Source organism: Penicillium solitum, assembly GCF_028829755.1.
Source record: "Penicillium solitum strain IBT 25940 chromosome Unknown utg000001l_segment0_segment0, whole genome shotgun sequence".
NCBI classification, from domain to species: Eukaryota; Fungi; Ascomycota; class Eurotiomycetes; order Eurotiales; family Aspergillaceae; genus Penicillium; species Penicillium solitum.
The window spans coordinates 6397749-6423288 of NW_027072121.1; the positions used below are offsets into that span (position 1 = coordinate 6397749).

The following is a 25540-nucleotide window of genomic DNA, read 5'->3' on the forward strand; positions in this document are numbered from 1 at the left end:
TGGGCCGCCCTAGAATAACTTTCTTTTTTCTTGTTCATACAGGATTTTATTATTTCCATTCAATTCGTTTACTAGTGAAGAATATCAATTACACCGGAGGCCATCCTCACCTTTTATGGCATGGCTCACGCTAAAATCTCCGTTGGCCCTGATTTATACTATCAAATAAATGTATTAGGATCGGAACACGATGAATAGAGCCAAATGTCAGATAAAAATGGTCCTTACATTACTAGCTTACTACATTTTATAGGACTCACTTGCTGACTGATGAATGTAGATGCCTACTTGCTGGGGCATTCTACTGCTTAAATTTGCCTACCTCTGGTTAAATATTCGCAACATTAGACAGTCTAGGAGAGTGCACTCAATCTATGATATGGAACCTAATATTGGTTCTTTCGTATACTAGCGCGTACCACTTCTCTTGGAATCGACACCAAACCTTCTTACTCGATTTATGTCACTGGACATAAACAAACACATTATCTGAGGGGAACATGAGGCTATATATAAAGAGCAGCTGTCCAAGTTGATCAACTTGGTCTTTGAATAGACAACTGTAGAATTAATTTCAATATTGCACGTTAGCTTCTAGTCGAGTATAATCGCACGTGTAGCCACAAATTGAACAGCGATGACCGAACACAACGAACATCCACCAATAATGGCCACCATCACACCGGCAGCTCCATCAAAACCCAATGCTGCGAACATAGCAGGGAAATAAAAGGGACCAAGCTAGAAAAGTAACGAGTTAGTATTTGTGGTATGTGGATGATGTTCTTGGTGTGTCTTACGAATCCATAAGTCTGTCGGCAGGCGTTGATGAAAACCCCAACTTCGGAGGATCGTTCCTGTTTGCTTTCTACCGCAAAAGTGGTGAGGATAGTGGTCTGCATTTGGTTGCCAAAACTAGCAATAGCGGCACCAATACATGGCGTGACATTCCATGTGGTTGCATGCTGCAGCTGAAAGCCCCACGTCAACAAACCAGCGAATATCGTGGCGAACGCGATATAACATAACCACAAGCGGTCCGCCGGGCACGAGTGCCCCTTAGTCTGTCGCACACGCTTCAAGAACCAGTCTGATGTGGGCCCGCTAACTTGCTCGCCTAGGACACATCCAATAATGATGGCGATGAACTGTAAACCAATTTGCTGTGCGTCGAAGTGGAACTTCTCGCCAGTGGCGATAGGCATCTCGACAATCAAGACAATGTTTGCGTAACAGAAGGTGATAGCGTGGGCAAATGCCACAATCACTATACGAGGGTGCTTTACCAAAGAGAATGGCGCTACCATATCTCGAACTTTTAATGGACGCGAGCTGATCTGTCGTGGGATGATGTTACTAAAAAGCCCGGTGCGTGTAAGCTTATTGTCGGGGTTATAGATAGTTTCATCGCCGATCGCGAGATAGAACAGAAATTGAACAAAGTTGATAATGGCAAAGATCCAGAAGATCCACTGGACTCCAATATGTTTGATCACGAATCCCATAAAGAATGGGCCTCCCGGGGTACCGATAGTGGTCATTAGCGTCCACCATCCTAGCTTTTGTGCGCGGTTTTCGGGCTCGCATAACTCCGTCACCACGCCACTACCGTTCCCAAGTGGAGGCGAGATCAGAAAGGCTGTTAGGACTCGGGTAGCCATCTGGCCACCATATGTACTACATCGGGCGCCCCCAATGTTGCAGACCATACTCCCTAGTACTGAGAGCAGGTTGACATTGTAACGACCGTAGACCGCGGTCAGTGGATTCCAAAACAAGGGGGATAGGCCGAGCAACAGGATCTAATTTGATGGTTATCTCCATTAGCCTCTATACACAAAGACCGAGATCTAGAACACTTCCTCTGCCACCACACGTACCTGAACTGAGGTCAGATAACTGGCTTGGGGCATCGTTACGTTGTACTGTGTTGCGAAGGCATCATAGGCTGGGATAATTCCTGCTGCCATGAACGTGCCCATCATAGAATGAAAGGCTGCCATCAAGATTTGCGCATTCTTCTTCCACCGCGACCAATTACGCGGATCACGAAGTGAGTCTGTCACCTTTCTTCCATCATCTGGTGTATCTTGGGATGTAGTTGTTGGTAACACATTCTCGAGATGAATCGAACTCTCGAAACCGGTACTTTTCATGCCATGGGTGGCAGTCGAACTCCCGCTAGTATCCACTGTCATATTGAGGTGCGAGTGAATAAATCAGATTCAAGTCACCAATCGGGGCAAGCGAGTTCAGGATTTTCGGGAAATGGGAAAAGCTCTCCGGGGGAGAGAAAGGTGGGCTAGGGAGACAGAGCAGATGTCCAACCTTTAAATAAGAAGGAAATCCCTCTCTAGTGGACTTTCTGGGGCCCCGTGGGGTAGGCGACAATATAAATATTCAAGCCGTCGGAAGGCGACCGCTTCCGTCGGAATCTTAGCGCATCTGATACTACTGGAGTTTCTTTTGTACCCTTTCCTTAATAAAGCAGAATCCCACAAGTAGGTCAAGTAAAAGGCAAGGCAAATCTTCAGACGTAGAAAGAGCTTTGTTGCATCCACTATAGACCATCTCGTAGGATTTTACGCAAGTACCGGCATTGATAAAATCCATGTTGAACTTTCGTATGGAAAGTCGAATTATCTAGGGAAATCCCCCAGGTCCCGTAAGATCCCCACGGAAGGACAAGGGGGGGGGGGGGGGCGGGTTCGGCAAATGGAAAGTCTTGATTTTCTAAATCCATGGGTTCCGCTTGAGTCAATTTGTCCTCCAAACACCCATAATGAATATGAAAAGTGGTCAATTCCTTTAATCAGGACTGCCGTGGATACCCAAGAGACATCATGAAGGCACTTGAAGCCAAACCACGATGAGCCCTGCAGCGCTGGGTGCCTCGAGCTTTGCGTGTATACGAAACATGCCGCGCTCGAAGACAAGTAGGCTGCAAGACTATCACTAGAAGTAGAAAAGTTAAAGCAAGTGCTAGTCGGTGTATAAACGGCGGGCCTATAAATTGCCTTTTTAGGTTTAGCCGACATAATACGTCGTTACGTAATCTCCCTTCTAACCCGTGGACCCTCGCTCCCTTTAAGCCCTCTACTCTTGCACTCATCGCTGTGCCCTAGTCGCAGTAAATAGTATTGTGGGGCAAAGTACTTTTTTGAGTACGGTCTGAGTGTAGACTGGGTGCTCAATAGATGGCTCGGAGCGAATCAGTGAATCTTCTGAGCCCCGACTGAAATATACTCAGTGAGCCTGACTCTAAGCGCCCTCATAAAAGCGGCGGCAGCTAAGATAGGAAAGCCCCACCCGGCAGAGGAAATCAAGTAGTTACGTAGAGTTACCTACATAAGTACTTGGGGATGGTTGCGCAAGACAGATAGGGTCCGGCGGCAATTGAGAAATCCCCAACTAATGAGGTTCCCCTTTCTTAACCAACCACTTTTGCACCGACGACATTGACTCATGCATATCCCACGAACAGCTCCTGTGGGCTGGGGAACCACCGGGCCACTCGGGGCGGGCCCGAAAAATGCACGACAGGGGGACGAAGAACCGGCCGGACCAGATTCCGACAAACAAAGAGAAAATGAATGAATGCACAGACCACACACTCACAATATCTATTTCCTCTTTTTTTTTGCTGCAGTTCCTACCGGGAATTCATAGCGTGGGGGTTTCGTCAGCAAGATCCCTGGGTTTGGGTACAAATAAGCCATTGGAGACGCGGCCGAACCTTGGAAGTATGCAGAGTGTACACCGGTACGGTAGAGCCAAGGCTTAAGGGAAATTCGGTATAGAAATGAACATCACGAGAGCAGAAGAAAAAAGTGGAAACCTCGGAATCTCCCCATTGAGTAAGGAGCTTGAGAATGGAAGATTCCGATGGTCACAAGGTAGGTCCTTGGCTTATTTATGATTATTATATTAGTGCAGGGTTATAGTCAGATAAGCTATATGGCCTTAGACCTATCTGAGTATCGGCATGAAGCCTGGACTCTTTTAGATTTCAATGTTGGAAGTCCTAATTTTAGTTTCTGTACTCCGTACTTCCCCCCGCATGGAGAATCCAGATTGAGCTATTCGAGTTCAACCATGGATCAACACATCGTACTTTGTTTTTCTCTGGTAACTATATCCTAAAATAATATCTGACGCATTCAATTCTAGATCCTGGTTTTTAGAAAAAAAATTTCCTTCAGACTTTAGCACAGGAATTGACCAATGAATTCCTCTTCGCCCGAGCGATCGGACAGGAACAGATATCACAAGCCATATGTACTCATTTGATTGGTAGGGATTCAGTCATTGATCTGCAAAGAGCCACCTGACCCCGGATAGTACTTTGAGGCTTGGAAGATTTCTAGAAGACCCGGCTTGAGGCTTGGTAGTTTGTGTACGATGTACACGTAGTTCTCTCAAGGGGGTCGGAGGTCACCTGGATAAATTTCCTTTACAAAAGCAATAAAGAAAAAATAATGTTGAGGGTCAAAAATTAGAGTGGCGTTGGGGTTCCCCGGGTTCCCAATCCCCAGACGGCTTTCCCAAACGAGAAATCCGGCCATCCCTTAGCTTCCGAACGGCCACACTATCGTCGAACTATCGTGGATTTCATCATGTCTGGTGACTGATACTTCCCCTAGATGAACTATCCCTGAATTCAACGTATTATTCAGTCGATATTATTACTAGAAAGTATATGTGAGGCAAATCGGAACAAGGATCCTAACAAGATAACATAACAGTGTCAAATTTCTTGACTCGAGAGATCAATTGATATAGTACCCAGTAGTATACTATATAGATGATTATTCTATGTGTTCGTCCTATTTGTAGGGTTGCGTATGCCTCGCCACAGCCGTTTAGCCTGCATTCCAGGAGGTCTGGACTCAATCCGGTCTGCAGTACCCTTGGTCCAAGTCTGGATTTCCTTTTTGGGCTATCATTTAGTTTCTTTCTGCTCACGAGACACCCTCTGGGGCGCTTTGGTCTTGGTTCGGCGTGACTTTTACGGTCAACAAGATATGTATTTAAAGAGAGTTCATTCTCTAGTCCATGGTTCCTTAACTGAAACATCTTCATTCTTCTTTATCGTATACGAAACAATCAATCAGCCTAATAGTCTTTGACGACTTTGTTGATATCCTTTCTATCGTCATTACCCTCGCCTGATATCTAGTATATCACATTGCAATGTCTGTCTCCATCGAAACCACTACAGTTCCTGCTGCTCCTATGACCGCCCAGCCCGTCTTTATGGGCCACAAGTCTAGAATGCCAGAGTTCAGTCTCGCCGGAAAGGTGGTGCTGGTCTCAGGTGCTGCCCGGGGTCTAGGATTAGTCCAAGCAGAGGCACTCCTGGAAGCCGGAGCGAAGGTATACGCACTCGACCGTCTAGAGGAGCCGGTAAGTTTCTACATCCCTCGGATCCAGTTCATACAATCATAATATCCCTCCTCTATATCAGCACTAAGCTAACAATCACTCGATCACCAGGCCTCCGAGTTCGAGCAGATCCAGCAGCGCGCAAAGGAGCTTGGCACCGCGTTGTACTACCGTCGTATTGACGTGCGTGACACAGAACTTCTAAATAGTGTCATCGAGACCATCGCCAATGAAGAGGGCCGTATGGACGGCCTCGTTGCCGCAGCAGGTATCCAGCAGGAGACCCCAGCACTCGAATACTCCGCCAAGGATAGCAATACTATGTTCGAGGTTAACGTCACGGGAGTGTTTATGACCTCCCAGGCTGTGGCTAAACAAATGATTCGCTTTGGAAATGGAGGTAGTATCGCTATGATCGCCTCTATGAGCGGTACCGTTGCCAATCGCGTACGTTCCCACTCCCCTCTTTTCGTCTTACCCTTTACCATGTCCACCCCATTCGGCATTTATGTTGTCGGGATAGGCCTAGTGTCTCCCTGCCCAGACTTTCTTTATTTCTGTTTATGGGTTATTTCCCCGCTTTTATGTCACATCCCGTTCTTCTAGTTGGCCTATGGAGTACAAGGATCTAACATTATTTTCCTACAGGGTCTTATTTGCCCCGCATATAACGCTAGCAAGGCTGCTGTCCTCCAGCTCGCACGCAACCTCGCTGCCGAATGGGGCACATACAACATCCGCGTCAACACCATCTCCCCTGGTTACATTGTTACCGCTATGGTTGAGAAGCTGTTCGCCGAGTTCCCTGAACGTCGCGACCAGTGGCCCAAAGAGAACATGCTTGGTCGTCTATCCCGACCGGAAGAGTACCGTGGCGCTGCTGTCTTCTTGCTCAGCGATGCTAGTAGCTTCATGACTGGAAGCGACCTGCGCATGGATGGTGGCCATGCCGCGTGGTAGATTGATTATGGCTTTGATTCGAGTTTGCCTTTTCAATCACTGCGCGTGACCATTTTCTTTTGGTCTCTCATTGCATGGCGTTCTGCGTCGTCTTCTTTTGGGTTATTGGGCGGGAATAGCGCAGCGTGGGCTTTGATTTCTTTTGGGAATTTGATTTTGGTCGTTATCTTTTCTTGGATAGCGATGATTGGCCTTAAAGATTTTATGTGCTATCATGACGTTAGACTACAAATCGATCGCTCGAATACTAATGGTTATTAATTGTTTCGACTGTTTCATCTCTATTCTAGAGTTTAGCTGCATGTAAATCTTGCCCCACTTTAAGATAGATCGGCATTCGAATCTCATTATTGTACAATGACATATATTAACTGTCATGCGTTGCCTCTTATATATTTGATGTTTAAGCGTCGCCTCCCAACCGGCACCAAGAACCCGAATCTCAACATTTCCCCCTCACCGACAAAATAACCGCGTACATCCATCCAGTCGGAATGTACCACATAGCCAAACCAGAGCACCTGACCTCCCAACAAGGCTGATCAACAAACTTAAGGTTCGATCCAAAGATCAAAGGTAAAAGAATCTCGTTTCTACATCTAGTAGCCCGCAGATCACAAACTATCGCGTGATAGGTACGTGGCCGTTGTAATCGTCATCAATATAGTCTCAAACAATACAGATGTCATATTCTTCTCAGCCGCCAATAACCATGGAAATCAACTCGCGGCTGACATCAAGTCTGGGGAAGATGCGGAGAACCGGGACCAATCAGAGTTGGTCCACCCGGATATTAACTGTTTGGGGGTGGATGGGTATATTCGCTTACTAGTGGGGATGCCTTAATTACCTATTGGGCACTACACTCAGGACTTATCTCTGTGTACTTGTATCAAGCAGTCACTTGAGCCGGCACGTGTTGGTTTTCTGGAAGCATGGATGAAATACGGACAGTTTTCCGAGTTGATCCCTGATTTTTTTCCTAATGACGATAGTTTAGCCCAGATAGGTAAGTAGTCTCAAAAGTGATTGCTGGGCCAAGTACCCGAACAGCGGAAGAAATGATTTTATATTGAATATTATGTATACTTTGACCGTTGAATCCGTCAAAACTACACTCTTGGTGAAGGCAAATGAGCATACTCTGTGACCTAAAGTGATTGCCATCATTTCTTGGCATTCTAGTTTTGTTTTGTTTTTTTTTTCTTTGCTTAAATATAAGATATCTCATTGGTTGGTTGGTATAACATTCATTGCCCTGTTGCCACCTCCAGGGTTCTCTATCATCCCTGAAAGGAACTTGTTACGGTGCTTTGCACTACAGATAATCTGATCTGATGGAGCCTACTGTGCTTTTTAGTATTATAGACCTTCCAAAGCTGCTAGTAAGCCTCAGATAATACACCTCTGTGGTATAATATGCTACGTTCAAAAGTTCCCCCTTCAACCTTTATTCTGCAACCCGGTGACCTTAGGTTTCCTTTCTCTGTATTGCTTTACAAGCAGTCACCCATGAACATGGACCTATTATCAAATAGTATTGTAGCAGGCGAATCTAAAGTAAATGGTATCTTAGCAGACCATGCCAAAGACACATCGAAAGCATGCCTCAAACTTTTTACAACTTGCACTAAGACGCCTGCCGAGGGCGATCCATTTCCTGTTGAACTTTCTGCTTATTTTAAGTTTTTTATAATTCAATCTGCTGGACCTCAATTGAATCTCCTTGTTTCTTCTGAAGTGCCCAAAAGAGAGTTGTATGATTGACCAATTTTCGATATCTGATATCCGGCTCTGCACTGGCACCAATTTGCCCTAGGAAAACCTGGTATAGGATAAAATGCTCGGGCTATTGATTTTAGCGATGTTTTCCCTCCTCTTTGGTCAGAAAGGACTCATCGATGCTATGGACTGGGGAGGTTACATATCACGGCAGGTTTTATGGTATGGCATATGCTTCATCTATCGCAATCTTTAATTGCTGTTTTGGTCTATTAATTCGCTTGGTATCGAGTCGTATCGCTCCAGCCTAGGCCAGTCTTGTTTTGTCGCAAAGGCAACAGGGCAAAAAGAAGGTATGACTGCCATTGAAGCCATAGCATTGTTATGGGCAATCTTAGCGAGGGAATCTGCAGGTTTGTCTGTCCCATGTCCAACAGCCTCCCGAGTTCAGTCCCAACATGTGGATTTTATTTCCCTTGTTTACTTCTTCTCTCTTTCTGTTCTCCTCTTCTTTTTCTCTCTTCCACGCGCGTCCCTCTCGTCGTTTGCCTTCCCTGTTCTGCACTGGTCTCTATTCTATCCAAGATGGCAGCTCAGGCCACAGGCCCTGGCTCGGACTCGCTCGCTGTCCATGATATCGAGCCTGTCACCACCATTGGGCAGAGTGACCCAGTTACCAACGTTACCAATAAGAAGCCCCAGCAAAGTATCATCCCCGAGTCGTACGACCTTGGTGCGAGTGACGAGGACCCAACCACTGATGAGCTTCATGGCTACAACGCGTTGCGTCGCGTCTCAACTCCTATTCCCTGGGTCGTCTACACCGTCGCATTTGTTGAACTGTGCGAGCGTTTCTCCTACTATGGAACACAGGTCCTCTGTAAGATACCCCAACCCCATCGAGCCAGATAAAACATGATTCTAACATTGCACTACAGACTCCAACTTCGTCAACCATGCACTTCCCCTTCCTCCCCCGAATGGCCCTCCCGGATCGAACCACGCAACTGGGGCTGGTGGCCCTAGCTCCCAGGCTGTATCCGGTGCTTTAGGTAAAGGTATCGAAACTGCCAGCGCCATCAACACCTTCAACACCTTCTGGTGCTATTGCCTTCCCCTGCTGAGTGCCTACGTCGCTGATGAGTACTGGGGACGATACAAGACCATCTCCTGGTCTATTGGTGCCGCTATTCTAGGTCACATTATTCTAGTTGTCTCTGCCATCCCACCAGTGATCACCAATACCAATGCTTCCTTTGCTGTGTTCGTCCTGGGTGTGATAATCATGGGGTTGGGAACTGGTGGCTTCAAGCCCAACATATCCGCCCTGGTTGTCGAGCAGATCCCTGCTGTCAATCTCAAGGTTCGTACACTTGGATCCGGTGAGCGTGTTATCATCGACCCGACTATCACTCAAAGCCGCATCTACCACTACTTCTACCTGTTCATCAACATCGGCGCATTGATGGGTCAGATTGGCATGGCCTATGCAGAGAAGTATACCGGCTTCTGGTTGGCATTCCTGCTGCCTACCGCCATGTTCCTGACCACCCCGTTCATCATGTGGTGGGGTCGCAAGCGTTATCGTCAGTCTCCCCCGACAGGCTCAGTCACCTACAAGGCCATCAAGACATTCTTCTTCTGTATGCGCCACCGCTGGCACTACAACCCATACATCCTCTGGAAGCGAACGCACGATGGCACTCTCTGGGACACCGCGAAGCCCTCTAACATCGAGCCCCGATTCCGACCCAAGTGGATGACCTTCGACGATGCATGGGTGGATGAAGTACGCCGTGGATTTGCCGCTTGTGCAGTTTTTTGCTATTTCCCGGTCTACTGGCTAGCGTACAACCAATTGACAAACAATCTCACCTCACAGGCCGGCACGATGACCTTGAAAGGCGTCCCAAACGACGTCGTGAACAATCTTGACCCCTTGGCGCTGCTTATCTTCGTCCCGCTCTGCGACATCTTCCTATACCCCGGGCTGCGCAAAATGGGCATTCACTTCACGGCCATCAAGAAAATCACCCTTGGTTTTTTGCTCGCATCTCTGTCTATGATATGGGCTGCTGCCATCCAGTACTACATCTACATGACTTCGCCGTGTGGTTACCGAGCTAACAATTGTTACACCGATGACGGTAGTGTCAACCCGTCCCCTATCATTGTCTGGGTCCAGACTGGTTCGTACGTTCTTGTTGCCCTGTCAGAGATCTTTGCTGTCATCACCTCGATGGAGTATGCCTACTCCAAGGCGCCTCGCAATATGCGTTCTCTCATCCAAGCGATCAATATGTTCACGAACGCCATCTCCGCTGCTATCGCCGAGGCTTTGATAACGCTTTCCAGGGACCCCCTATTGATCTGGAACTACGCCGTCTTCGCTATCTTGACCTTTGTCGGTGGAACCTTGTTCATTATCCAGTTCTGGGGTCTGGATAAGGAGGAGGACGAGTTGAACAACTTGCCCGAGGGTCATGTGCAGGCTCTCGAGACCACGGAGGGACAGGCGGAGTTTGAACATGCCGAGATTGGCCCTAGTCGTGGCTGAGGTTGTGGGTGCGGATGGAAGTTTACCTTGCTTTAGCTTGGTTCGTTTGAAATGGTGTTTTTTTCAAGGTCAAGTCTGACACTTTCCTCACATTTCAATGAATTCAACTGATCACTGGTTCTCTTTACTTTTCTTTAGCTTGGTTCTATTGGGACGATGTTTTTTACTTCCAAGGTTAAGTCCAACACTTTTATCAAATTCAATTCAGACTGATAACTAGTTCACTTTGTCATCTGATAGTAGGTTATACTCAACTTCACACGGCAGTAGTGCCGATCTCGTTCTGTTCACCAGTATCCACATAGCGCCAGTTACACCCGTGGACGCTATGTCTTTGTACTATTCCATACCTGGAAGTCGTAACACGAGTACGAGATATTGTACTGCATAATTTTGTTCTCATCCAATCACAATCTCTGTCTTACTTTGCTTTTATGCCAGATCCACCTCGGAGCCTAAGTCACCCCCGTTTTACATGAGCCACATCCATCTGACAGTGGAGTGATTGGAAATAAGTCCACTTTTAGACATTTCTAAGCCCTACGGGTACTTGGAATTCACTCCAATAACGACGGTTGAAATGCGGATGCCTACTTTGCCCACAGGGATCGCATTCGTATCACATGACAATCTCAAAATCAGCCCCTGTCCAGCCCCCATTTGGGCAGCCTACATGTTATCTACGGTGTGCTGCGTACTCCATACTGTATTCTGACCTGAGCGTCTGAAAAATGAGTGTTTTTTTTTATTCTATATTTAATGTATTGTAAAGTGAGGCGGAGTTTTCCGGCATCTTTGACATCACTTCACTCCACTCGGCAACGATGATTCGCGAACCCTACGAACATACCAAAAGAACCAAAAGAACTCACAGCATACTACTCTGGGATATTGGAGGGGGGGCTTGGCTAAGCTTCCGGCGGGCCCGGCTCATAAGTATTCCCCCTCGGTGCATAAGTATCTCCCCCTAGAAGTGAATCTATTCCTTCTCTCTGCGATTTACAGTCGATCACAATTGTGAAGCCGTCATGAAGACTTCTACGCTGATCTCGATTGCTCTGGGTTTGCCCGGTAAGTGCTTTTCCCTGGGTTTTTTTTTTCTTTTTTTTTTTTTTTTTCCTTCACGGGATTACCGTTCTTGGCTTAATTGGACCTCTACACGCGTCTACAAAATAAATATTTTCACCGCCCTAATCACCATGTTCTCGCAGGTGCAATCGCTGTTCCCAGCGGGATCAATTCCGATGATATCACATTCGCAGGTGTGCAAAGAGCACTCCCCAATGCGCCCGACGGGTATGTGCCGACATCTGTCAGCTGCCCAGCAAGCCGACCGACAGTTCGCAGCGCAGCGAAGCTGTCCTCCAACGAGACATCATGGCTAGAAGTCCGTCGAGGCAAGACGCTGTCGGCAATGAAGGATTTCTTCGGACATGTGAAAGTCGGCGATTATGACGTCGTTGGCTACCTCGACAAGCATTCTGGGAACTCGTCAAGTCTGCCCAATATCGGTATTGCCGTTTCGGGCGGTGGATGGCGTGCATTGATGAACGGTGCCGGTGCCGTCAAGGCTTTCGACAGTCGGACGAACAATGCGTCGACGACTGGGCACTTGGGTGGTCTGTTGCAGTCTGCTACCTATATTGCTGGTCTGAGTGGAGGCAGCTGGTTGCTGGGTTCAATCTATATCAATAACTTCACTACTATCGATAAGCTGCAGACGCACACCGATGGTTCCGTCTGGCAGTTCGGGAACTCGATCATTGAGGGCCCTGATACTGGTGGTATCCAGCTTTTGGATTCTGCTAGTTACTACAAGGACCTTGCTGAAGCTGTCGAGGGGAAGAAGAACGCTGGCTTTGATACTTCTCTCACTGATATTTGGTATGTTATCCCCTGTTTATAGGGATGCATGTATGTTTACTGACTTGGGTACAGGGGCCGCGCACTCTCCTATCAAATGTTCAATGCTAGCAATGGTGGACTCAGCTATACCTGGTCTTCCATTGCCGACACCCCCGAGTTCCAGGATGGAAACTACCCCATGCCGTTTGTTGTTGCGGATGGCCGTAACCCCGGTGAGCTGCTCGTTGGCAGCAACTCGACTGTCTATGAGTTCAACCCGTGGGAGTTCGGCACTTTCGACCCTACTATCTTTGGTTTCGTTCCGCTCAAGTACCTGGGCTCTAAGTTCGAAAGTGGTTCGCTTCCAAGCAACGAGAGCTGCATCAGCGGTTTCGACAGTGCTGGCTTTGTGATCGGAACCTCATCCACACTCTTCAACCAGTTCCTTCTCCAGATCAACACCACTTCGCTCCCCACCTTCGTGAAGAACGTTTTCACGGGCATCTTGGAAAAGTTTGACAGAAACCAAGACGACATCGCTTCGTACGATCCCAACCCCTTCTACAAATACAACGAGCACTCGTCCCCGTACGCCGCGCAGAAATTGCTGGATGTCGTCGATGGCGGCGAGGATGGTCAGAACGTCCCTCTGCACCCTCTTATCCAGCCTGAGCGCCATGTCGATGTCATCTTCGCTGTTGACTCCTCCGCCGACACTGACTATTACTGGCCAAACGGCACCTCCCTGGTCGCAACCTACGAGCGCAGCTTGAACAGCAGCGGTATCGCCAACGGCACCGCCTTCCCTGCGGTTCCAGACCAGAACACCTTTATCAACCTGGGTCTCAGCACTCGCCCTTCTTTCTTTGGCTGTGATAGTTCCAACCAGACCGGACCCACGCCTATCGTCGTGTACATCCCGAATGCTCCTTACTCCTACCACTCCAACATCTCAACCTTCCAGCTCAGCACCGATGACACTCAGCGTGACAATATCATTCTCAATGGCTACGAGGTTGCTACCATGGGTAACAGCACCCTCGACGGCAACTGGACATCCTGTGTTGGCTGTGCTATCCTCAGCCGCTCGTTCGAGCGCACGGGTACCACTCTCCCAGATATCTGCACCCAGTGTTTCGACCGGTACTGCTGGAACGGCACTGTGAACTCCACCGCGCCATCATCTTATGACCCAGCTTATTACCTGTCTGCGAATGAGAATATGGCCTCGGTGAGTTTGCCCACTATGCTATTCACGGTTGTCGCAGCCGGTCTGGCCATGCTGATCCTGGTATAACCAGTCATCATAAATTATTTTTCTTCTCGCTGCCATGTTGCAGCTACCCGCATTCGGATCGCGGGTTTTCGCCATTTGGTACTTTCTTCAAGCATGGGTGATGTGCCATCGAGCCATCCTTGTGTCATTTGCATTTTCCTAGTATTTGCCTAGATTTCTTCGGATCCCATGGGATCCAATTCAATAGTAATGCATATATGTATGTCCATATCAGAATATATTTGTACTTCCGTACAGCATTATCCCTTCCATTTCTCAATTCGATCGCAAATAAACCGTTGGAAATATATGTCCCTCAAATAATGATCGACTGCTCCTCTTCCACTCAAATTTGTGTTAGATTATAAGATAGGAAGGCCGAAGTCTTCGTAACTAGATCATTGATTAATTCGGCATCCTTCTACCTATGCATTGTACATAGTTACGACTCTCTAGACTTGCTAGCATGAAGGTAATACGTAATTTTTTCCACTTGATTTTGTTAAATCGGCATTCAGCAAGTGGCAATATATGAAGATTTAGATGGGGTTGGAGGTCATTTAAAGCTATATTATGTCGGTATCTGGTAGAAATATATATCCGGTAACATACAAATTATGGTGAAAATTCGAACTTCTGATAGTTTAAAGCACCATCAGGGACAGAATTCTACTGCTACTATGCTATGATTGTGGCTTGTCCTTGAATTAATCCGATCTAACATCTCGATGACCTTGGCTTTTTTTTTTTGAATGTGTAGATCATGTCACGTGTCCATGTTGCTATGGGAAACGCCACAACAAGCAACATCCGATCAGCCGCCACCTCCACAGTGGGTTATTTGCTTTGCCTTGCTTCCTCGTTCATGCACCTAATTCGACAACTCCCGGTAACCTGCTACCTTACGACATCGGGCCGATACCACATTTTACCGCCAAAACCCGCCATGAGCGTCGCGTGCCAATACTAACTGCGACCATCAACGACAACACGATATCAACATGGCGCGCGCTGCAGTAATCCCACAATCCCCTGCCAAACGGGTGGCACGAACCTCGACCAAGTCCACAGCTGCTGCCGATGCAAAGAAAAAAGCCCCCCGAAGGGTAACATCAGCGCCACGGACTGCGACCCCGGCTCTCGATGCCGAGTCTGATGATGAGCTTGGGTTTATCATAAGCAAGCCCGCAAAACCCACCGCACGTCCTTCTGGTCGCTCAGCTATCAAGCCAAAAGTTACGGCAACTGTGACTGCGAGAGGAAGGAAGGCTTCCGAGTCCCTTGCCGACAAGCCAAAACCCCAAAACAACGCCGGCGAAAATGAGCTAGGACAACAAACTGAGGCACCAAAGAAGCGTGTCGGAAGACCGAGAAAAACTCCCTTGCCCACAGAAGCTGCTGCAACCAAGCCCGAGGTTGCACCGAAAACCAGGGGACGACCAAGAGCGGCAACAACAGCGAAGGCCCCTGCGACCCGTGAAACGGTGGCCACGAGCAGGCGGACACGTGCAGCAATTGACACAGCGAATGATACGAAATCGAACCAAATTAGGATTGCGACAAACTCGACAACTATGCGCTCGAACCTTTTACGTGGACCTGCCAAGAAGAAGACAGTGAAATTCCAGGATGTCTCAGATTCCGAAGCCGAGGAGCCCGAGGTTCCAGCTGCCGGCCGTCGACGAGTAGCGACCAAGGGCACGGGCGTTGGCAAGGCTGGTCTTGGAGCGACCCCAGTTCGAAAGCCCGTGACAACCGGCACTCGCGGAAGGAAGCCAGCTGCAGCGAAGAAAGAAGCGACCAAACCATTATCTCCTAAGAAGGCCAAGCAGGTGGCCAAGTCTCTGTCAGCATACGCAAGCTCTGACGGAGAAGATGATGAATTGAACACCATTAAGGATGGCACCAAGGATCCGGTCAGACTTGTTGTTCACTCGCCTGTTAAGCATGGCTTGGAGACCACTGGACTGAGCTCTCCAGTACGCAGGATCAACTTTACCCCGAAGAAGGCGTCCAGTTTCATGGACGAGAATGGCGAACCGAAACTACCAACCCCAAAACACGGATCAGACGGCATCGGACTTAGCTCCCCAGTCAGGAAAATCAACTTTACACCGAACCGGAGCCAGAACACAGTCGCAGATAATGGTCACCTCGCTCTTCCACCTGGAAACTCAGTTATTTTTAGTGATTCTATGATCATGTCTAGCCCCGCGAGACGACCAGCGCCATCATCTCCCTTCCAGTTTTCCATGAGAGAAACCCCGAATCGTGGAGGCTCCCTCTTCGGGGGTAGTGTGAATCCGATTTCCGCGCCTGATTTCACACCCGGACGCACTTCTCCATTGAAGATGTCACCTAAGAAGGGTCATTTGGGTGCTTCTTTCTTGCAATCACCATTCAAGGATCCTACAGCAGCAGCCCCTGCTCGAACTCCCTTGTTTCAAAGCCCCGCAAAGAGAATAGCTTCTCCGTTCAAAAACTCGATATTCTCGGCTCATGCATCTGTGGGCCCCTCTAAACCCATCGATAATGATGGAACCCCTTCTAAGACAGTCGAATTCACACAATCCACCACCCCAGGATCCTCGCCAAGAGATAGCCTGCCCGACGAGGCGGCATTTGAAAAGGACACTGAAATGGTCGAGGATGTGGCTCGAGACATTTTTGGCATTGAGTTATCTTCTGATGGAAATGCATCATCGGTTTCTCCTATCCAAGAAGATATTACTACCTCGGAAGTTGCCCGTGGCTCATTCCATGATGAAAACACCGACTCTCTATCCGCCGAGGTAGAGGTTGAGGGAGACTCAGACTTGGAAGAGGATGAACATGATCACCCTCAAGATAAAGCTCAGTTCGAGTATGAAGAGCCTGAAACGATTTGCTTCGACGTCATGGAAGAGGCCAACATGGCTGTAGAGGACCTTTATGATGAAGAGCCCGAGGAAGACTCAGGCCCCGGAGCTAGCGAAAAACTTGAAGACCAGGCACAATTTGACCGCGAAGAGGCCGATACTATTTGCTTTGACGCCATGGAAGATGCCCAATTGGCCGCGTATGATCTTCATCACCAAGAAGTCCAGGAAGCCTCAGAGCTAGAAGAGGGCGAAGACTTCCATGAGGGGAACGAATTTGAATACGAAGAAGCTGATACGGTTTGCTTCGACACTATGGAAGATGCACACCGCGCAGAGAATGACCTGTATGACGAACAAGGTCAGGTGACAGACTCAGTCATGGAGGACACCGATTATCCCGAAGATGAGCTGGCGGTACTGGAGCGGGAAATCGAGGAAGAGCCCCAAAATGTACAAGAGGCCATTCAACAACCCGAGGAAGAGGGACAAGTTATGAGCGAGCAGAGCGACGTGGAAGACACAGAGTCTATCCTGGATGGTCCTGAGTTTGCTACAATATCGCCAAAGCCTGCTTCGCCACATGAGAACAACCATGCCGAGGATATTGCAACCCCGGTCCAAAGGACGCAATCCATTGCTTTACCACAATCAAGTCCCACGGGCGGTGAATCTACTCCATTGGCTTTGAATTGCCCAGCCAACTCAGAGAATGATCACGACTCCACCCTCGATGCCAAGAATGCCAATAATGTCATCATTGACGCGCCCCTGCATGAAGAAAATAGTTCGACGCCAAACACCCAGGTTGATAGCCCTGCGTTAACGGCACCCAGTCTCTTTAACACACCAAGCGTTATTGATCAGCACCAATCCCCTGCTGAGGCTAGCCTAGGTTTTACGCCATTGGCACAAAAGTTTGGCCGTTGGGAACAAAATACCCCTTCCCAAGCTAGATCACTCCGACCGCGTCGCCGTGGAGTTTTCTCGTTAGTAGGCCCCTTGGACCGTACCAACACGGAAACTCCGACCAATTCTGAGAGTGTGTCGTATCCCAACTTGTCAAAGAGTCCTTTGGCGAATACTCCCTCTTTGTTTGCCGAATTGCCCCTTCAGCCTCAAAGTGCTTGCATAAGCCCTGAGTATGAACAGACTCCACGGCCATCTTCCATCTATGAAGATCATCAAATAATTGATTCGCCAAACAAAAGCACGGATATCTTCGAGGATCCTGACTCAGAAATCATTGAACTAGAGCATACTTCTGCCGCTGAAGTCCCGCAAGATCAGGGCCAAGAGTTCCATCTACTCGATGACAAAGAGAACTGCGGTCCAATTCTTCCTTCAACCCCAATGAAGGCTCAAATCCAACCTGACGAGTTACGCACCATTCATACGGTGTCAAAAGTGCCTCTGAAAGCCGAAGGCGACGTGTCACCTCTCAAGCTGCCCCGCAAGAGAGGTCTGTCCCTCTCGAGCACATCTCCCACTAGGTCTTCTCCGCGTGTTCGCAAGCCAACCTATATGGCACTCAATGATACTGCGCCGATTCTGTCTCCCTCTCGGAAATCTCCACGGGTGAGCAGAAGTCCGGCACCAAAACGCCGTTCTATCACGGGTAGACGCAGCAGTGTCAAAGCACCAGTGATGGCTGCGCCCGGTACTCCCGTCGCAACCGCCAGTCCTGCCAAGAAGGCACGTCGTAGCATGAGCACTGAACAGAAGGCTCTGAACGGGGCAGTTGTGCATGTGGATGTTCATACTACCGAGGGTGAGGATGCCTCTGGTATCTTTGTGGAACTTTTGCAGCAGATGGGCGCCCGATGTGTGAAGTCCTGGTCTTGGAACCCTCGTTCCAGTCTCTCGCCGGTTGATGGTGCAGAGCCCAAGGACCTGAGAGTTGGCATCACCCATGTTGTGTACAAGGATGGTGGCCTGCGGACTATGGAGAAAGTTAAGAAGGCAGCGGGTCTTGTCAAGTGTGTTGGAGTCGGTTGGGTCCTTGAGTAAGTTTATCTTCTGTACACCTTTCCGCGATTTCTTTTCTAACTGTTATCTCTAGTTGTGAACGGGAAAACCAATGGCTCGATGAAACTCCGTACGCGGTTGACAGCTCTATAATTCCCCGTGGAGGCGCCAAGCGCCGCAAGAGTATGGAGCCTCGTGCACTGAGCAATGTAAACGGAACACTCGTTCGCATTTCCGAATCTCCCGCGCCATCTGCCGGCGGACGTCTCAGTGGTGTCAATCCAGGTGCCGTTGAGGGTTTCCGCAAGATCACACCTCCGACCCACCAGTCGATGCCGTCCACACCCCCACAACAAGCTTCTGCTGATAGCTACCAATTCCCTGCTACTCCGGGATACAACTTTGCCAACCTTGATGCCATTGGCATGTCGCCCGCTACACCCGGATTCCTTGGAAATCGCTCCAAGCTTGTCCAGCAATCTTGCCCACCAAAGCAGAGCAACCGGGGTCTGTTCCCGAGCGCTAAGCCTGCGAGTATTACGCTCGATGAGGGACAAGACGAGGAATCCAGAAGACAGCGCCGATTCCGCATGGAGGCTGCCAGGCGCAAGAGTCTTGTTTACAAGCCTGCTGTCGCCAGCCCTCTTGTTCCTTGATTTTATTCTTTGCATTGTTCGCGTTTTGTAGATTCATACCCAGTCACTGTAAATATGGGGACTCTCTTCGTTTGGGCGTTTCTTGAATTTTGCCCCACGACGGCGAGCTGCATAGGTTGGATTGTTGTGCAAGGTTATTGGTCGTTACTTTTTGTTTCGAACCTCAGTTAAATCAATTCAATACCAGATGATTTCAATACACTCATATCCGTGATGAACTTGCAAAATATAGACTTTTTATTCAGAAACTTGATCATAATACCCGAAATCTTTTCGCTGTCCCGCTTCAACTATTTCATGTCCAATCAACCAAAGCGATGATATCACTCCTCCGACTCTTCACGGTAGAATCCAGCAACCAAGAAAGCGAGCTCCAAAGCCTGCTTCTCGTTCAAGCGTGGATCACAGAATGTCGTGTACCGCTCCCCAAGCCCGTCCTCCGTCAGCCCAGCAGCACCGCCAACACACTCAGTGACAGCCTCTCCAGTAAGTTCAAGATGCATACCACCAAGGAACGACCCAGCAGCGCGATGAATTTCCAACGCCTGCTTCAATTCAGACAAGATATCCGTGAAATGGCGAGTCTTCACACCATATGGTGTGCTCTGCGTATTGCCATGCATAGGGTCACATTGCCAGACAGGAATGTGACCAGAGGCCTGCACAGCGGCAATATGTCCAGGAAGGAAATTAGCGATTTTCGAAGCGCCGTACCGCGAGATCAGAGTCACTTTCCCGACCTCACGATCCGGGTTAACAACATCCAGCAGCTGCACCAGCTCATCCGGCGCCATGCTAGGCCCGATCTTGATTCCGACGGGGTTAGCGATGCCGCGGAAGAACTCGACATGTGCACCGCCGAGTTGGCGTGTGCGGTCACCGATCCAGAGGAAGTGACTGGATGTTGCGTAGTAGCCTGCTTCGGGAGACGTGCTGCTGCTGCTGCTTGCGTTCGCTGGGTGGCGAAGGAGTCTGGTTAGGCTTTGCTCGTATTCCAGGGAGAGACCCTCGTGGCTGGTGAAGATGTCGGCTGTCTCGAAGCCGCGGTCTTTGTCGATTCCTACTGTGTGCATGAAGCGTAGGGCATCCTTTACGGCACCTACGGTTTTGGCGTATTGCTCTTTGATCGAGGGCGTGATTACATGGCCCAGACCCCAGTCTAGTGGGGAGTGCAGGTCGGCCAGGCCTGAGGAGAGCGAGGCACGGAGGTAATTCAGAGTTGCTGCGGAGTGGAAGTAGGCTGAGACTAGACGTGATGGGTCTGGTTGGCGGGATGCAGGGTCTGCTGCGAAGCCATTGATGTTGTCACCGCGGAAAGAGGGCATTTCCACTCCATTGATGACCTCTGTTGGACTTGAGCGAGGCCTAGTTTTGTTATTAGATTTGCGGTTATGGATTAATTGATGAGGAACCTACTTTGCAAACTGGCCTGCGATCCGAGCAATACGGATGACGGGCTTATTGGCACCTATTGGTGGATTAGTTGCCAGTTTATTTGCTTTTTGTGGGGGGTCTGACATACCCCAGATGAGAACCAAACTCATTTGCAACAAGAGCTTTACCTTGGCTTCGATCATTTCTTGGCTGCAATAGTCGAAGAGCTCCGCGCAGTCGCCTGGACAAAAGGGTTAGTCCTCATGTTTCGGGGATATTTCCCTGTGCAACATACCACCCTGTAGAACGAATGCTTTGCCCAAAGCGACATTTCGTAGATTTCTCTTGAGATTGATAATCTGCAGAATAGGTCAATATGGTAGCTGAGATACAGTCTAAAGAAAAGACATACTTCTTGTGTGGTCACAAGTGGAGGAAGCTTCTGTAGTTTTTGCAATGAGACTTTCAGCCCTTGAAGATCCTCATAGATGACATCTTGCTTGATGGGCTTTTGTGTCCAAGCTAGATATAGTTAGTGATACTAGATCAAACGCGAAAGAGATTTTACAGATTTTTGCTCTTACAACTAGGGCTCCATTCGGCCATGGTGGGCAATTGATCCCGAAAGGTGGCGGGATGATATGAGATAAGTGTCTTCCTTTTGGCCGACAATAACAAACAAATGCAATGAGGGATGAGTCGGAATATGCAATGGATAAGTGATAATTTCTTAAAAATTGGAACAAAGGACTGATGAGCGAAAATATATCAAGGGCACATTAACAAAAGAAAGCTAGGTAACCTGACGGTGTGTGTACGTGAGACGCTTATTCCCGGAACTCGGATGACTCATTTTGATGCCTGATCTTCAAGGCACCAGAATTGTCTCACATTCCTGTGTGACAGGTATACGTTAGGAGGTCGGGGCTGAGAGTTGAATACAGCCTTTTTCAAGACTAGACGGTGTTATTTGACTAGAAATAGAGGAACCCCATTGAACAGAGAGCACATATCATAGGACGCCATTACATTCTCACCATGTAGCAACCTCCTGACCTCTGACCTCCATTCCTCAAGTCATCAAGTGGTACCCTCGACATGTACAGTCATGGATGTGGAAGGTGTCATGGCCCAGATAACTGGTTCTCTTCTTCCTTTGGAATCTGAGCGATTTTGAAAGGCTCTGGATCCGAGGCTTATGATGCGAATGAGTGTTCTCGAACTTGACCTGTAAGATGCATCGAGTGATGAAGTTCGCTGCTTTGTAAACAGCAGGAAAGTTCTCACAGATGACTTGATAGTCATGTTTGACAGCACTGGCAATGATGAATAGAGCCTTGTAGTTAGTATCATCTGAGTGCCTTAAAAATGGTGTCTTTGATAGTTTTAGGCGTCTCTTTGTCTGGTGAACCTTGAACCCTGCTTATGGTCTGTCTGCACTAGGCGGGCCTTTTTCTAAACATCACACACAGCCTGCAGGGCTTTGTGACATCACATCTGCAGCATATCAGTGACTTTGAAACGAGGCGAAAAGTTATAGTAGAGCTGTGTTTGCCGTACTGAAATGGGACTAGTACAAGATAGAACGTGATGTTCGTAGAATCTTGACTTTGGATAATATGAGTGGGATTACATAGGGGGGATATCCTGGCTAGATTACTGGATTTTTCCAGCATAAGCACTAGCCGATAGGTGTTGACCACCTAACCCTACCTACCCACCACACCACACCATACCATGTACTCGCTGAGAGATTAACGGTAGGGATGTGAAACAAGCCTCAAAGTAAAATTCTAGAAGTACCTTACGGTAAATTGTTGACTATAGCATAGGTACATACAGTATGTAGACATAGCACTCTGTAGAGCCTTGGGTATTGTCGGATGTAATATAAAGGCCGTCATCTGCAGTATTTACTAGACCGATAAGGCTTGGGGGCAATAAGCCTTTTTTTTCAAAAAAAATTTGTCGTATATTTTCCGTATACGGAGTAGAAATGCAGATTTGATGCAGATTTCCCATTTCTTACTACCCCAGACTTGGCATAGAAAGCCGACCCTTTAGGAGCTAAATTTGGAAAAGAAGAGGACGGACCACGGAAACAAAAAAAGGGGGTACAATAGATCGCAATCAACTCCGTACCGAGCAAATGCTGACGGAGACGAGAAATTAATCCAAGCCATAGCGCCTGAAATGGGGAGCAAGTGCAGGCAACTTTTCGCATTGAGAAGTCTAATCGGGCCAACCGAAAGGGGCCTGCCGACTGTGATTGGCCAGGACTCGACACTAACTGTAGGGTGACCTCTTTAGGTTAGCGTAATCGGTTTATGTTTTTCTTGTTTTGTACTAGCGTGGCCCTAAATGGCCATAAATGGCTCTAACGGAGGTAAAAACGTGGGCCAGGTCCCTTTAAGGCCCTTCCAACCTTGGAAGAGCCCCATGAGAGTAATGCCCATTTAGTTTCCTCGGGTATTTAAACCCGCCACCAGCCTTGCTTTTCCTTTTCCTATTCAACCCCTATACACCCACATTCTTTTAACCATGCAGTACAAGGTCCTTGCCACTCTTTTCCTCGCCGCCACGGCCCTGGCCGCCCCTGCGGATACTACTGCCACATCCTCAAGCACTGAGACCACCGACAGCGATGATTCCTACGATCTCGCGGATGTGCCCAGCTCCATCATGACTGTTCTGGCAACAGCCATCCCGGCCTCATGGTACAACGATCTCATGGACCCCGCCTCCCGCTCCTCGATCGTCAGCGAAGCTGCGGCTGGCACCTACCCTGCTTGGTACAACGCGTTGCCTAGCAGCGTCAAGGCCTGGGCCACTTCCAACTTTGAGGACCAAATCGCTGGTGCCACGGCAACCGATAGCAGCGCTACCCAGACCGAGACTGCTGATAGCAGCGCCGTCGAGACTGGATCCACCACCGCTGCCAGCCAGGCCTCTTCCAATGCTGCCGAGACCACTTCGGCTTCCATCACCTCCTCGAGCTCCAGCTCTGACTCTACTTCCTCGTCGGCCTCCAGCTCCGACTCCAGCTCCAGCTCTGCATCGGCCTCTCCCTCTTCTTCGCAGTCTACTGGTGGTGCCCCTGCTCCTACTGGAGGTATTGCCATGGGTGTTGCTGGTGCAGCTGGTGTTTTGGCTCTGGCTCTTGCCCTGTAGAACATTGCTGTATGATTCATTTGCCTGTCTCGCAGTTTATTATAAGCTTTAACTCCATGTGCAGAGAACTGTGTGTATAATAACCATTCATTATATATGTACTTATGAAGGTACTTAATTTCGTTATAGATATAGTATAGGTTAAATTATAGCCTACATAACCTCTAAGTGTTGGTTGCCGATTATTACAAGACACAAACCAGCAAATCGGCCTCTGGCTTTACGGTTTACACAGAATTCAAGAACACATCAAGCATGACTCTTACAGTCTTTATTCAATTTCAACTATCGCTGGGATTCTGAGAACATAAGAAACGCACGGTACGTCACTCGTTCGGCTTGCGGGTTGTGTGTAAGATGAGATGTTAGCATGTCCAAAGTCAATATCAGTAGGCAGTGGAAAGCCAAAGAACCACACGAAACATTGTAACCATTTGTAATTCATTCCAAAATCGTTGAAAGGGTACGGCCAACCGATGATATTCCTTGTGGGCTGTTCATAATTATCCAGGTCAGTATGTTCAAAATGAAAAGCAGTAGACAGTAATGCAATCCGACAAACCAGGCCATCGATATCATTTTCGTCATCAATTTCGCACCCGATCAGTGATGGAGTGCAGTAGAATCAGGAGACGGTTGTAGACAGTCCTGTCACTATTTGGATTGTTCATGAGCCTCCACAACAGCATATTCAACGTGAAATCGAGCTTGTGACAGTCCCGAAGGAAGTCGCCGGCGAAGTAAGTAAGAGGCTGTTCTCTAACAGTTAGGCAGCCTGGAACATGTTCAAACATTGCTTGTCCTGTGTTTCGGATTCTGTCTACTTCAACTGGAAGCCGGCCTAATTGGTTGATGGTCTCTTCGCGGTAATTGGGAGACAAGCTTTGCCAGGCTAGCCTGTCCAACACGTCCAAGATCCTAGTGTGAAAGTGTCGCCATGCGTTGAGGTAGGCTCGTTCCCAGGTCGACATCTCGGTAGAAGAGTTGTCCAAAATTTGAGACATCGTGAAGGGCAGTGGCTATGGTAGACCTGTGCTGTGATATATAGTTGTCAGTAAGTCAATACTCCAAAAAGGACCAAGGAGACCAAAAGATACAGCAAGGATGCAACCATCAGCCGAGTGATGAATCAGATGGAAGATAAACGAGAGGATAACTCGAGGCAGTGGTGGTTGGAGTGAAGCTATTTAAGCCTTTGCAATTGAAACTGATTTGATCGAATATGCCGAGAGTTGACAATGGAAGAGATGAATGCGTTTGTGCGTATTCCTGTTTTACAGGGGGGACTGGGAAGGATCGGGGACGTGACAAAGGCTTAATTGTCAGATGGAAGTGAGAGCAATCTGAGCACTAATGAGATCTAAAGTGAAAGTGATCTAAGCAAACAAAGACCGTTGTTTAAGGCGTTTGTCTTTTTATCTATTTATCCTAGCTATCAGATTTGGAGGTACGTCAAGACATCATGTACACCAACAAAGCAATTCAAGGGTATGGATTCTGCAGAAGATTCCCTCGGTTTATTTCTAATCTATAAATGAGCTTGGGATGAAGCTATTTTTCAGTATTAACTGGAACATTACTCTTTTACTCTTTGCCTGCGCCTCAACCTCCATTGGCTAATCGTCGTCTATGAAAAACACACTGCAACGTGCCATGCAAATCTCTCTTACAGGTAGAGGGTTTCTTCTTCGAGCCTCATAAGACAAATGAAATTATATAAACTGGCTGCGGCAAGATAGCTAAGAAGATGAGAAAACTGAATTTACAA

At 48.2% G+C, this 25540-nt stretch overlaps 8 protein-coding genes across 8 annotated transcripts; 5 read left to right on the forward strand and 3 right to left on the reverse strand.

Moving 5' to 3' along the window:
- Nucleotides 1-594: 594 nt before the first annotated feature.
- On the reverse strand, nucleotides 595-2198 carry N7455_002437 (uncharacterized protein; the record flags this gene model as incomplete). The annotated part of the gene is made up of 3 exons (XM_040953347.2): nucleotides 595-741; nucleotides 801-1802; nucleotides 1881-2198. 3 exons carry the CDS (start codon nucleotides 2196-2198, stop codon nucleotides 595-597), a joined length of 1467 nt encoding a protein of 488 aa, XP_040816182.2.
- Nucleotides 2199-5193: 2995 nt separating this feature from the next.
- Nucleotides 5194-6345, forward strand: N7455_002438 (putative short chain dehydrogenase; the record flags this gene model as incomplete). The annotated part of the gene is made up of 3 exons (XM_040953186.2): nucleotides 5194-5406; nucleotides 5497-5832; nucleotides 6034-6345. The coding sequence occupies 3 exons, from the start codon at nucleotides 5194-5196 to the stop codon at nucleotides 6343-6345; spliced, it is 861 nt and encodes a 286-aa protein (XP_040816173.1).
- A 2307-nt stretch (nucleotides 6346-8652) lies between these two features.
- Nucleotides 8653-10624, forward strand: N7455_002439 (uncharacterized protein; the record flags this gene model as incomplete). Its single annotated transcript, XM_040953257.2, has 2 exons — nucleotides 8653-8947; nucleotides 9006-10624. The coding sequence occupies 2 exons, from the start codon at nucleotides 8653-8655 to the stop codon at nucleotides 10622-10624; spliced, it is 1914 nt and encodes a 637-aa protein (XP_040816099.2).
- A 1028-nt stretch (nucleotides 10625-11652) lies between these two features.
- On the forward strand, nucleotides 11653-13766 carry N7455_002440 (lysophospholipase family protein; the record flags this gene model as incomplete). The annotated part of the gene is made up of 3 exons (XM_040953241.2): nucleotides 11653-11695; nucleotides 11836-12508; nucleotides 12563-13766. 3 exons carry the CDS (start codon nucleotides 11653-11655, stop codon nucleotides 13764-13766), a joined length of 1920 nt encoding a protein of 639 aa, XP_040816174.2.
- Nucleotides 13767-14746: 980 nt separating this feature from the next.
- Nucleotides 14747-19227, forward strand: N7455_002441 (uncharacterized protein; the record flags this gene model as incomplete). Its single annotated transcript, XM_040953259.2, has 2 exons — nucleotides 14747-18609; nucleotides 18666-19227. The coding sequence occupies 2 exons, from the start codon at nucleotides 14747-14749 to the stop codon at nucleotides 19225-19227; spliced, it is 4425 nt and encodes a 1474-aa protein (XP_040816363.2).
- A 162-nt stretch (nucleotides 19228-19389) lies between these two features.
- Nucleotides 19390-21454, reverse strand: N7455_002442 (3-deoxy-7-phosphoheptulonate synthase class II; the record flags this gene model as incomplete). The annotated part of the gene is made up of 7 exons (XM_040953316.2): nucleotides 19390-20592; nucleotides 20644-20695; nucleotides 20750-20842; nucleotides 20897-20960; nucleotides 21014-21123; nucleotides 21186-21330; nucleotides 21404-21454. The coding sequence occupies 7 exons, from the start codon at nucleotides 21452-21454 to the stop codon at nucleotides 19551-19553; spliced, it is 1557 nt and encodes a 518-aa protein (XP_040816349.2). The 3' UTR covers nucleotides 19390-19550.
- A 1688-nt stretch (nucleotides 21455-23142) lies between these two features.
- Nucleotides 23143-23772, forward strand: N7455_002443 (uncharacterized protein; the record flags this gene model as incomplete). The annotated part of the gene is made up of 1 exon (XM_040953423.2): nucleotides 23143-23772. The coding sequence occupies one exon, from the start codon at nucleotides 23143-23145 to the stop codon at nucleotides 23770-23772; it is 630 nt and encodes a 209-aa protein (XP_040816236.2).
- Nucleotides 23773-24359: 587 nt separating this feature from the next.
- On the reverse strand, nucleotides 24360-24776 carry N7455_002444 (uncharacterized protein; the record flags this gene model as incomplete). The annotated part of the gene is made up of 1 exon (XM_040953329.2): nucleotides 24360-24776. The coding sequence occupies one exon, from the start codon at nucleotides 24774-24776 to the stop codon at nucleotides 24360-24362; it is 417 nt and encodes a 138-aa protein (XP_040816252.2).
- Between the last annotated feature and the right edge of the window lie 764 nt (nucleotides 24777-25540).